The 12904-nt window shown below is 46.1% G+C and overlaps 1 protein-coding gene across 2 annotated transcripts in view; it reads right to left on the bottom strand.

The window, feature by feature from the left end:
- Positions 1 to 12904, bottom strand: part of INTS3 (integrator complex subunit 3) — a 42627-nt gene that overhangs the window by 28629 nt on the left and 1094 nt on the right. For both annotated transcript variants that reach the window (XM_035009626.1, XM_035009625.1), the window contains 2 exons: positions 3653 to 3736; positions 1076 to 1159 (listed from right to left, as the gene is read on the bottom strand). In XM_035009626.1, the coding sequence (XP_034865517.1) occupies positions 1076 to 1159; positions 3653 to 3736 (168 nt within the window). The remainder of the gene's footprint in view (positions 1 to 1075; positions 1160 to 3652; positions 3737 to 12904) is intronic.

Here is a 12904-nt window from a genome sequence, read left to right as displayed (position 1 = left end):
CCACTCCAAGTTCTGCCATCCTTGTCCAAGGAAGGCCAGTAAGAACATGGAATTTCCGGGCGCCTGGGTGGCTCAGTTGGTTAAGCGACTGCCTTCAGCTCGGGTCATGATCCCAGGGTCCTGGGATCGAGTCCCGCATCGGGCTCCCTGCTCAGCGGGAAGCCTGCTTCTCCCTCTCCCACTCCCCCTGCTTGTGTTCCCTCTCTCACTGTGTCTCTCTGTCAAATAAATAAATAAAATCTTAAAAAAAAAAAAAAAAAAAAGAACACGGAATTTCCAAGTTCCTCTCTGTTAGTGTCACATAGTTAATGCCAGATACCAGACATACACTTCTAAACCACTGCCCCAAGACTGCAAGGACACAGAACTGCTGGAAAAGGGAAATCTGGAGAGGTAAAAGACAGAACTTTACTGCTTTATTACGTAAAGAATGGAATCCAAAGAGATCATCCTTCCCAATCCCTCACCCCAGGCAAGGATCCCACTTTAACCATTCCACATAAAGGACACTCTCCTGGCTGTGAAGACCCCAGACTAGTTTTTACACAATATTCCTGAAGAAGTCTGGCTCCAGTGGGTTCCAGGGTTCTCTTGGTCACTACATTATTGCTGCATCAATCATCAACATTAAGCTGTTAAATCCTACGTGCTACAATGTTAAGCCTACCTTCTATTCACCTGCCAATGATACAGAACCTACAAACTACAGGTCACGCTCTTCTGGGTAAGAACTCTCAATGGACTTGGTTATAACTTGTTCTCTTCTCTTCTCTGGATTAAATCCTAACTCTCATAACCTTGACCCATCAATCTACAATGTACAACTCTTCAAATGCTTTTCCACTCTCACAAATGCTTTTCTTGCTCTTTAGCTTCAGAATCTAGATAGAGAAAGGATCTAAGTCAGAGAATGACCAATTCACTGAGAATAAAAAGGGAGTTGTAAGCGGATCTGGACAACAAGGTGATCCAGTTCTGGTCAACGGGTTTGGCACTATGCCAGCTGACCCTTAAGTTCCACCATATCCTCAGACTATCTGAGGGGAGTTTGTGGGTCCAGAGCAGGGAGTCTTACCTTCTGGGCTTGGGCAGGTTCAGTAAGGACAAGGGTGAAGAGGCCCAGGCAGATTTCCTCATGCTGGGGGGGGCCTTTGCATACCTGGGAAATGAAGAAGGAAGAAAACTAGTTGTCACTCATAGGAGGAAAGTTCTTGAGCACAGTTTCTCCCAGAAAACTTGGGACTCCTGAATAACCTGCAAAGGAGAATCATTAACTCTTCTATCTGATGATCTCCTTTTCCTAAAAGTGATGAAGCATCTGTTTCAGGAGAGAGGTGGGGGAAAGAACAGACCCTACTGAATTCTCCAAGGCTTGATGCAGGCCAGAAGCAGAAAATGTAAAGAGTGTTTATTTTTTTTAAAGATTTTATTTACTTATTTGACAGAGAGAGAGCACAAGCAGAGGGAGTGGCAGGCAGGCAGAGGGAGAGGGAGACACAGGTTCCCTGAGGAGCAGGGAGCCCGACGCGGGACTTGATTCCAGGACCCTGGGATCATGACCTGAGCCAAGGGCAGCCGCCCAACTGACTGAGCCACCCAGGCGCCCCTAAAGAGTGTTTAAAATGGAAAAAAAGGGGCACCTGGTTGGCTAAGTCAGTGGAGTGTGCGACTCTTGATCTTGGGGTTGTGGGTTTGAGCTCCACATTGGGTGTAGAGATTACTTAAAAATAAAATCTTTGGGGGACGCCTGGATGGCTCAGTTAAGTGTCTGCTTTCGGCTCAGGTCACAATCCAGGGTCCTGTGATGGGAGTCCTGCATCAGGCTCCCTCCTCAGCAGGGAGCCTGCCTCTCCCTCTGACTGCCGTTTCCCTGCTTGTACTCTTTCTCTCTGACAAATAAATAAATAAAATGTTTTAAAATAAAATAAAATCTCATCTTTGGGATGCCTGGGTGGCTCAGTCAGTTAAGTGTTATGCCTTCGGCTCAGGTCATGATCTCAGGGTCCTGGGATCGAGTCCCGCATTGGGCTCCTTGCCCAGCAGGGAGCCTGCTTCTCCCTCTGCCCCTCCCCCTGCTCGTGTGCACTCTCTCTCTTTCTCTAACAAATAAATAAATAAAAATCCTTAAAAATAAATAAAATGAATAAAAGAAAATCTTTTTTTTTTTAAGATTTATTTATTTATTTATTTATTTGAGAGAGAGAGAGAGAATGAGAGACAGAGAGCATGAGAGGGAGGAGGGTCAGAGGGAGAAGCAGACTCCCCGCTGAGCAGGGAGCCCGATGCGGGACTCGATCCCGGGACTCCAGGATCATGACCTGAGCCGAAGGCAGTCGCTTAACCAACTGAGCCACCCAGGCGCCCGAATAAAATAAAATCTTTAAGGGCGCCTGGGTGGCTCAGTGAGTTGAGCATCCCACTCTTGGTTTTGGCTCAGGTCACGATCTCATGGGTCCTGAAATCAAGCCTCATGGGTCCTGAAATCAAGCCGCATCAGGCTCCGTGCTTAGGGGGGAGTTTGCGTGAAAGATTCTCTCTCTGCCGTTCCCCCCACTCAAGTGTGTGCACACTTTCTTTCTCTCTCAAAATAAATAAATAAATCTTCAGAGAAAACTTAAAAAAAATAATGAAGCAGAAAAAAAACCTCACTGTACCACCTTTACCAGACCTTAATAGCCTTCAGGAGGGAGGGAGCTGCAGAGCCATTCATGGGGTAATAAGCATACACACCAAGTCAAGACTTTGGGCAAATCACTGAATCTGTGGTGTTTGTAAGGTGAAGACACAATAAAAATAATATACTACTAATAAAAAGGAAATACTAAACATTCACTATGTGGCTGGAATTACTGTAAACCTTTACATGTACTGGGATGCCTGGTGCCTCAGTTGGTTAAGTGCCTGCCTTTGGCTCAGGTCATGATCCCAGGGTCCTGGGATGGAGTCCCACACTGGGCTCCTTGCTCAGCGGGAAGCCTGCTTCTCCCTCTCCCTCTGCCTGCCACTCCCCCTGCCTGTGCTCGCTCTCTGAATACATAAAATGAATACATTTTATGAATGAATACATAAAATCTTTAAAAAAAAATGAATGCATAAAATCTTAAAAAAAAAAAAGACTTTTACATGTACTACTTAAAATCCTTTCAATCTCACAGATTAGGAAATATAAAGGATCATGGGGCACATGGCTGGCTCAGTCGATTGAGCATCCCACTCTTGATTTTGGCTCTGACTCTTGATTTGGTCCTGATCTCAGGGTTGGAGGTAGAGTCCTGGCATCAGGCTCTGTGCTGGGCGCAGAGCCTGCTTAAGATTCTCTCTCCCTCTCCCTCTGCCCCTCCCTCCCTCCCTCCAAAAAAAAAAAAAAAGGAAATGAAATGTGAAGGATCAAATATGTGAGAATAATTTGCAAAGAAAAAAGTCACTACAGAACTAACAGTTATTTTTAAAAGTTGTGACTTAAAGACACCTAAGCTCCAAGAGCTGGATTCCCACAGTGAGACAGAGAGAGGAGCTGGGAAGTCTGGTTCAGGGAGTCAAGATACTCACTTCAGTCCCCTAATTCCCAGCCACTTAAGTCCTTCTATCTTTTGGATCACATCTCAAAGCTTCCAAAGCAACAGAAATGGATGGGGGAGAGCATTATACTCACGTGAGCATTGAGGGCATCATTGGCCTCCCTCTCTGAGACACCAGTAGTCATCGATGTCACAATGCTCATGCATCTTTCTAACCTCTGTAAAGGGGTGAGAAAAAGTTCAGAGTGTGTCACACCACCACCTGCAAAGTATTTCTGACCCCAAAAAGGTTTTCAAGAAATTTAAACCTCATCATACCTCTAGATCTAACTACCAGTTTACAAGTAAAGTTATACAGGATATAATCAGCTAAGTCCAGAGGGTGGAAACCATGACACATAACCTGATTCTTTAACACACAAACTGCAAGGGAAAAAAGCAGGGAGGGGGAACCCACATATTAAAAGAGGCTTAAGATTATAATTATAGCCCACAGGGGGGGAGGGGGCGCTCAGTCATTAGAGTATTCGACTCTTGATCTCGGAGGTCATAAATTCAAGCCCCATGTTGGGTGTAGAGCTTAGTGGGCAAAAAAAAAAAAGAAAGAGGGGCACCTGGGTGGCTCAGTCGTTAGGCTTCTGCCTTCGACTCAGGTCATGATCCCAGGGTCCTGAGATCGAGCCTCGCATAGGGCTCCCTGCTCAGTGGGGAGCCTGCTTCTCCCTCTCTCACTCCCCTTGCTTGTGTTCCCTCTCTCGCTGTGTCTCTGTCAAATAGATAAATAACATCTTTAAAAAAAAATTTAAAAAAGATTATAACCCACTGAATAAAATAGAAATCCATGCTAAAACATACACACATAATAAATAATGAAGGGAAAGCTCTCCCTTATAGTGGAATGCCAACCAATAAATGCGTAAGGAACAACAGGAGCAAAAATGATTCCGGCAAATATCATCAGTGGACATTAAACCAGAGGTGAAACTGCACAAGAGGATATTTATGTGGGTTCAAAATACTTAATTACAAAGGGAAAAGAAATTCTGGAGGATATCACCTTAACCAAGTAATCAAAATTAATAACCTCAAAAGGAGACAAACTGACTCCTGACACTACATGCCTCAACAGGGTGCACTGGAAAGGCTGTAACAGTACTTGTATGGTTTTCTGGCCCAAAAATGAATAATTTCAATCTAATCATGGAAGAAATTTCAGACAACCCAATTTGAGAGATACTCTACAAAATAACTGACCTGTCCAAAGTGTTTAAGGTCATGAAAGACAAAGAAAGATTAAGAATCTGCTTCAGGTTAAAGAGAGAGTGCGCCTAAACTCAACTTGTGATCCTGGACTGCTATATGGACATTATTGGGACAACTGGTAAAATCTGAGTATGTTCTGTAACAGAAGCATATTGATGTTAAATGTTCTAATCCTGACAACAGAGCAGTAGTTATGTAACTGAAGATCTTTGTTCTTAGGAAATACACAATGAAGTATTTATTTATTTATTTATTTGACAGAGAGAGAGAGAGATAGCGAGAGCAGGAACACAAGCAGGGGGAGTGGGAGAGGGAGAAGCAGGCTTCCCGCCAAGCAGGGAGCCCGATGCGGGGCTCGATCCCAGGACCCTGGGATCATGATCTGAGCCGAAGGCAGACGCCTAACGACTGAGCCACCCAGGCGCCCCCACAATGAAGTATTTAAACCCTCATGGCTGCCACTTACTGTCAAAAGGTTAAAACAAAATGTGTACAGAGAAATAATGGTAATAACTGGTGAATCTGGGTGAAGAGTATATGAGAGTTCTATGTATTATAATATTTCTCTAAGCTTGAAATCATTTTAAAATAAAAAGCTGTTAAAAATTTAAAGAAACAGGGGCGCCTGGGTGGCTCAGTTGTTAGGTGTCTGCCTTCGGCTCGGTCGTGGTCCCGGGGTCCTGGGATCAAGCCCCGCATCAGGCTCCCTGCTCCGCGGGAAGCCTGCTTCTCCCTCTCCCACTCCCCCTGCTTATGTTCCGTCTCTCTCTGTCAAATAAATAAAATCTTTAAAAAAAAAAAAATTTAAAGAAACACTGAGGCACCTGGGTGGCTCAGTGGGTTAAGTGTCTGCCTTCAGCTCAGGTCATGATCTCAGGGCCCTGGAATGGAGCCCTGCATCAGGCTCCCTGCTCCCTGGGGAGTCTGCTTCTCCCTCTTCTTCTCCCTCGGCCCCTAACCCCACTCGTGCTCTCAATAAATAAAATATTTTTTTAAAAAATTAAAGAAACATAATGGGGTGCCTGGATGGCACAATTGGTTGAGCATCCGACTCTTGGTTTCAGCTCAGGTCATGATCTCAGGTTGTAGGACTGAGCCCCGCTTGGGCTCCCTGCTCAGTGGGGAGCCTGTTTCTCCCTCTCCCTCTGCTGCTCCCCCCTAATTGTGCTCTCTTGCTCTGTCAAATAAATAAAATCTTAAAAAAAAGTGCCCCCCAAAAAGTTAAAAACAAATTTTAAAAAATGAGCATGAGGAAAGAAAAGGAGAACAAAAGGCCAAACTGCCTGAGCCTCTGGACAAAGGTGGGGATAGTTGCATTAAAGTCCACCCAAGAGGCATTCTAGTTTCAAAGGCCAACTCTAACATGACACGTGCTCAATATTCTAAGGAGATCTTAGTCACTGGTTCCTGTCCTAAAGAAACATTTAATACTAAATACTGAGGAGATATTGACAAATATATCTCATATTAAATCCGTGAGCCTCTCCATTATCACCACTGAAACTACTTCCTGAGTCTTTTAAAACTTTATCTTTAGGACTAATCCCAAAACTATTTAAGGAAAACCAATTCCCAATTCCCAGTAATGGTGATGCTGGCAAAACGGACAAAGGTAGGCAGTTTACTTCCCACTAATCCTACAGGTCATTACAAAACATCTTGCTGAGAAGAGGTTCTACTGCAGTGTTGAGAGGAACCCATGTGTAAGGACAATGGAAAAGAGGTGTAGGGGGGCGCCTGGGTGGCTCAGTCGTTAGGCGTCGGCCTTCAGCTCAGGTCATGATCCCAGGGTCCTGGCATCGAGCCCCGCATCGGGTTCCCTGCTCCACGGGAAGCCTGCTTCTCCCTCTCCCACTCCCCCTGCTTGTGTTCCCTCTCTCACTGTGTCTCTCTGCGTCAAATAAATAAAATCTTTAAAAAAAAAAAAAAAAGAAAAGAGGTGTAGGAATGAAAGATAATCCTGTGTCTCCCTTCACCATCATCCTAAGATTGCCTATATCCATCCCTGACCAAGAGCATAAGGTGGCACAGAGGAGAACTGAGTATTAAGGCAAGGAGCTCCCACAGTCACAAAATTTTGACCTACATTAGGCCCAAAGCCATTCAGATTTGAAGGTATTACAACTTCACTGCCCATCAGGTCTGACTAGCCTCCAAATTAGGTCAGATAAGTACACTCTGCCTTAAGAGCACCTGTGTACTTGTGAAAAGGAGCTGTGAGATCACATGAAAGCTGAGCTGTGAGATCCAACACTACCTAGTCCAGCTCCCACATGAGCAGGAGAGGGAAGGAAAAACATCAGGTTGTATGTTCCCTTTTTAAATTGTATCCCTCTCGGGACACCTGGGTGGCTCAGTCAATTAAGCATCTGCCTTCAGCTCAGGTCATGATCCCAGGGTCCTGGGATCGAGTCCCCTTTCGGGCTCCTTGCTCAGCAGGGAGCCTGTTTCTCCCTCTGCCTCTGCCTGCCGCTCCCTCTGCTTGTGCTCTCTCTGGCAAACAAACAAACAAATAAATTGTATCCCTCTCTAACCCAAGATAGCTATCAGTGATTAGAGAATCAGTTCCTCCAGCAGCTAAGTCCCGCTTACCCAGCCCAGCTGAACAAGCAGCAGCACAGCATCCTAAAATTCTAGGTATTACTTTCTACTCAAAGGAAGAGGTCTCTGCTGAATCAACAGAGATGCAAGCAGTAAACAGCAGCTAGCTAATGAGCACACTGACAAGCATGGTATAGAAGGATCCCCCCACTACGTGCTAGTCTTAAGCTAATCTTGGGTGAGTTCCTTAGCCTCTCTAAACCCTGGTTTTTCTTATCTGAAAAATAGAAATAGGGGCGCCTGGGTTGTTCAGTAGGTTGGGTGTCTGACTCAATTTCAGCTCAGATCATGATCTCAGGGTCCTGGGACTTCGCCCCATGTCAGGCTCCGCACTCAGCAGGGAGTCTGCTTGAGATTCTCTCTCTTCCACTCCCTCTGCCCCTCCCCCACTCATGCTCGAGCTCCCGTGTTCTTGCATTCCTCTCTCTCACAAAATTAAAATTTTTTTTAGATTTATTTATTTATTTTGAGAGAGCGTGAATGAGAGAGAGAGAGTACATGAGTGGGGGAGGGTCAGAGGGAGAAGCAGGCTCCTCGCTGAGCAGGGAGCCCGATGCAGGACTCGATCCCGGGACTCCGGGATCATGACCTGAGCCGAAGGCAGTCGCTTAACGAACTGAGCCACCCAGGCGCCCCAAAATTAATTTTTTAAAAAACCCTATTTAAAAAAATATATATCACAAGGTTGCTCTGAGGATTACACAAGATAACATATGTGAAAACATCTAGCACACAGTCTCAGTTAAATTATAATCTGTTCTGGGGCGCCTGGGTGGCTCAGTTGGTTAAGCGACTGCCTTTGGCTCAGGTCATGATCCTGGAGTCCCGGGATCGAGTCCCGCATCGGGCTCCCTGCTCGGCAGGGAGTCTGCTTCTCCCTCTGACCCTCCCCCCTCTCATGTGCTCTCTCTCTCTCATTCTCTGTCAAGTAAATAAATAAAATCTTAAAAAAAATAAATTATAATCTGTTCCATTTGTGAAAAAGCTCAGCAACTGCACAACCAAATCTATGAAGAACAGACCACTCCCCAACATCTGCTACTACTTCCTTTTTTTTTTTTTTAAGATTTTATTTATTTATTTATTTGAGAGAGAGAGAGAGAGAGAAACAGCATGAGAGGGGAGAGGGTCAGAGGGAGAAGCAGGCTCCCCGCCGAGCCGGGAGCCCGATGTGGGGCTCGATCCCAGGACTCCGGGATCATGACCTGAGCCGAAGGCAGTTGCTTAACCGACTGAGCCCCCCAGGCACCCAATCTGCTACTACTTCTAATGGCATGTCCTTGAAGATTCCTGAAAACTGAGCCCTCCTACTATAGGATACGGGTTAAGTCCCTGACCAGGCTGAAAAGCTTCCTCTCCTAATTACCCTCTGTAAACGTTTGCCTTCTAGGAGAGAAGAGGAAAGGAAGGGTACGGGAGGTGGGAGGAGGCCTGACTGTTGGACCCTGCACCAAGATCCTTATGCAATGAGGATCAGCCTATGGAATGGCCAAGTTTCTGGCTATGATGTAACACACAGAGACCCTGGACAGAACCAGGTTTCTCTAGGCCCCTCCTTAGTCTAAGCTCCATTCAGAGGCTTGAGTCAGTTCTATGGGTCACTGCCCAGTCAAGAACAGTGGCCTCTTGGAACAGCGAGGCCCAGCTAAGGATGTAGGAAGTAGGAGAGTCCAGAATTTGGATGCACGGATAAAAGTGATGAGGAAAGAAATGTGAGGGCCAGTCCTTTCCAGGCAATGAAATGTAAAAGATGCTGCTCTTTCCAAACTACAGGAATCACTTTTCCAAACAGGGATGGGAGAAGGAATTACAAAACTTTCAGACCGACAGAAGGACCACATCCTGTCAAAGAGGGCTGTAGGAAGTCAAAATCCCTACAAACAAGTAGCAGTACCCCGCTTCCCCCCCAGTCCCCAGAGGCCCTTAGTAAACATGGAATCATACATGCAGTTGCCAACAATTACTGGCAGAGTGGCTCTGTTCAGAGTAAGCCCTCCATGACAGCACCTCAAAGAGCTGAGTAAATATTTATCATCTCTAGGAGCTTCTGAAATAACTTTTCTAGTACCAAGATTACCTGACCATGTTCTCCATGACAGCAGCAGTAGACAGAGCAAGGGCAGAGTAGGGGAAGGCCTTCTAGGTTGCCAGTATATACCTGAAGCTTAGGACTGAAGTTAGAGAAATCCCTCTAACCTCCCAGTTTCCGCTCCCTCAGACAAGTGAACATACAGTCTGGTAAAAATATATATTAAATACTGCTCTCTTATTGGAAGACAGTGGCCCTGAAAGAGCAAACTCCACTGTCTTCAGTAAAAGAAGGTATGTTCCAACCTACAAAATCCCCAAGAGCCCACATCAGTAAGGAGTTACTGAATAAGCTGGGTTCCAAGTACTCTACAGCCAAGAGTCACTTATAAGTGCAATGAGGATTTTGGGGGAAAAATTAGAGATGACTCAAACCCTGTTCCCTGGAGATTCTTCAGAGACAAGGTATGAATTACCCCTTGGAGAACACCTGTAAGGGATGTACCTCTACCCAATGCAGCCCTAAGACCTGTCCATAGCTTAAGAGGAAGTTCTGACTTGTTTGAGCCACAGCTCCTACTTTCAGCCTGACTTCAAAGTAGACCAGGTCCTTCCCAGAGAGGAATGAGCAGGAGCTGTGGACCGGGAGACTAAGAGTTGCATGTTCTAAACGCCTCCAATCTCTGGCACTATTTTTTTTTTTTTAAGATTTTATTTATTTATTTGACAGAGAGACATAGTAAGAGAGGGAACACAAGCAGGGGGAGTGGGAGAGGGAGAAGCAGACTCCCCATGGAACAGGGAGCCTGATGCGGGGCTCAATCCCAGGACCCTGGGATCATGACCTGAGCCAAAGGCAGACGCTTAACGACTGAGCCACCCAGGTGCCCCTCTGGCACTGTTTTTATCTCATTCCCCAAATTGGAATGGGATGGGCAAGAATTTCCCCTTCAAAGAAAGAAACAAAGCCAAAGAAAAGAAAGGATTCAACAAATGCTCCCTTGGGTAAGAGTCACAGCTCCTGGCTGGGATGCTCTTCAGCAGTGTTTCATACACCAGGAGTCTAAGGGGCCTTTCCTCATCACACTCAGCTGTAATGACCCCAGCCTCTTCACTACCAGGTTTTGGGGGTGCCCTTTTTTTCCACCTTCCTTATGGGTATGCTAACTCAGTCTTCAGATGGATAAGCTCTGCAAAGCAGACTTGGGTCTCCCTTATCCCATTTTCCTATGAGACTGCACACAGGAGGCATCTACCATTAGGAAGCTACCTCTGTGTTCCTGGGCAATAGGTAGGCCTGTGGTGGAAAATACCACACCAGAGCAAACAGACCAGTCAACAGCAAGTTTTGATAACTTCTGTATCCAGAGCTCTGTGGGGAGACCCAGAGGAAGAAGCCAGCAAGTCTTGCCCTTAGGGACACTCTGGTCCAGTGGGAACCACACACATGGGTTAAAAACATGGAAAATTCAAATGCAAAGGGTAAAGGCCAAAGAAGGAAAAGGGAGAGCCAAGAAATGCTGGGAAACATCTACACCAGGAAGGACAGGAGGAAAAGAAGGGGGAGAGGGAGAGAGAGACCCTCCGTCCCCCTTCTCTCTGGAAACAGTTGAAAGTTCACTCTCAGTCCAAAAAAGCAAAAAAATAAATGCTTCCTCTCTTTTATGGTCCCCTCCTGCCCTATCACTGAGTCCCCTAGCAAACATGTCACTGTTCAGAACAGGATGCTGTACTACTCTGTGGTACAAATGAGCAGAGGCAGGATGAACCCTCTAGCAATCAGGGTGGGGAAAAAACAGATTTTTGTCCAACGCCTGGGGGCTTTTCCCCTCCACCCAATCTGGTGGAGGGATCAAAGGCAGTCAACTATTTTCTTTCTACAATTCTAGAGCTGCTGTACCAGAACACTGGGCTCAACAAATACTTTGACAATGACAATGGCCATTTCTTAAAAAGTGGATAATTCAAAGTGCTAGACATTCCTACAGTCATTTTTATTTGTTTCGGGAATACATTATTTTTAGTAGCATTGTTTATTTTCCTAATTGTATCTACCTTAGCTGATAAAAACAACAGCAGAAAAACTTTGATTTCTCTAAATGCACACAGAATTAGGGGGGAGAAGCAGGATGGAAAACCAGCCTGTGAGCAGACATTTGCCAATGGATGATCTGCAAAGTTATATCCAGCCACCTTGATTTGCAAAGTTCATTTCTGCATATACATTCCATCATTTTGTATCTGAACCAACACTTTTTTTCAAATCTAAACTATGAATTCCACCTATCTGCCTGCCCACCCTCTACTATCTGATAAAGGGCAGTGACAAAGTTAGAAGCAGGGAAATGGGGAAGCCTGCGGGCTCAGTCGTTAAGCATCCACCTTCGGCTCAGGTCATGAACCTAGGGTCCTGTCATCGAGTCCAGCGTTGGGCTCCCTGCTCACTGGGGAGCCTGCTTCTCCCTCTCCCTCTGCCTGCCACTCCCCCTGCTTGTGCTCTGTCAAATAAATAAATTCTTTAATAAAATTTTTAGGGGCGCCTGGGTGGTTCAGTCCGTTAAGCGTCTGCCTTCGGCTCAGGTCATGATCCCAGGGTCCTGGGATCCAACCCCATATCGGGCTCCCTGCTCAGCGGGGAGTCCACTTCCCTTCCCCTCCCTCTACCCCCCCATTCATGCTCTCTGTCTGAAGCTCTCTCTCTCAAATAAATAAAACCTTTAAAAACATAAAATAAAACAGGGGCGCGTGGGTGGCTCAGTCGTTAAGCGTCTGCCTCCAGCTCAGGTCATGATCCCAGGGTCCTGGGATCGAGCCCCACATTGGGCTCCCCGTTCCGCGGAAAGCCTGCTTCTCCCTTTCCCACTCCCCCTGCTTGTGTTCCCTCTCTTGCTGTGTCTGTCAAATAAATAAATTATTTTTAAAAAATAAATAAATAAAAAATTAAAAATTAAAATAAAACAAGATTTTTTAAAAAGCAGGTAAATGGTCAGGGAAGAGCCAGACCCTGTTCTTGTGCTCTTCCTGTCCCTGGATAACCAGAGTTGAATGCACTAGGTCTTACTAACAGTTTAGCAGTCCCTTCTCAGTTCTGGGTCTCCTATTCCTGTGACTCTACCCGAGTAGCAGCACTGTGGGCTGTCAGGGACAAGAGGAGGGGAACAAGTTGGGGAGTAGAGGGTCAACTACCCTGTGTGACTTCACTCGACCCTCTTTCTCAGCACCCTCGCGTGTGTGCTATCAGCTTCTGAAGGACAGAAGCTGTAGTTGATGGTACCCTAACTAAACATCACTGTTCCTTGGGTCTTCAAATGCCCAGTGCACATCGCGCTCAACTGACTACATCCACATGAAGCCAGTGCTACCTGATAGGAGGCTCTGAAGCCTGCTGCGGACCCCTGTCAGCCCCCCAGACACCTACACACCTACACACACACACACGCACGCACACACACGGTACTTGTCAACTCAACACGGGACCCCGTCTGAAGCAGGAC

The sequence above is a fragment of the Mirounga leonina genome, unplaced genomic scaffold, assembly GCF_011800145.1.
Source record: "Mirounga leonina isolate KUSES-001 unplaced genomic scaffold, KU_Mleo_1.0 Mir_154, whole genome shotgun sequence".
Classification (NCBI taxonomy): Eukaryota; Metazoa; Chordata; class Mammalia; order Carnivora; family Phocidae; genus Mirounga; species Mirounga leonina.
The sequence above is the reverse complement of the archived record's forward strand: the minus strand, read 5'-3'. Positions and strand labels throughout refer to the sequence as shown.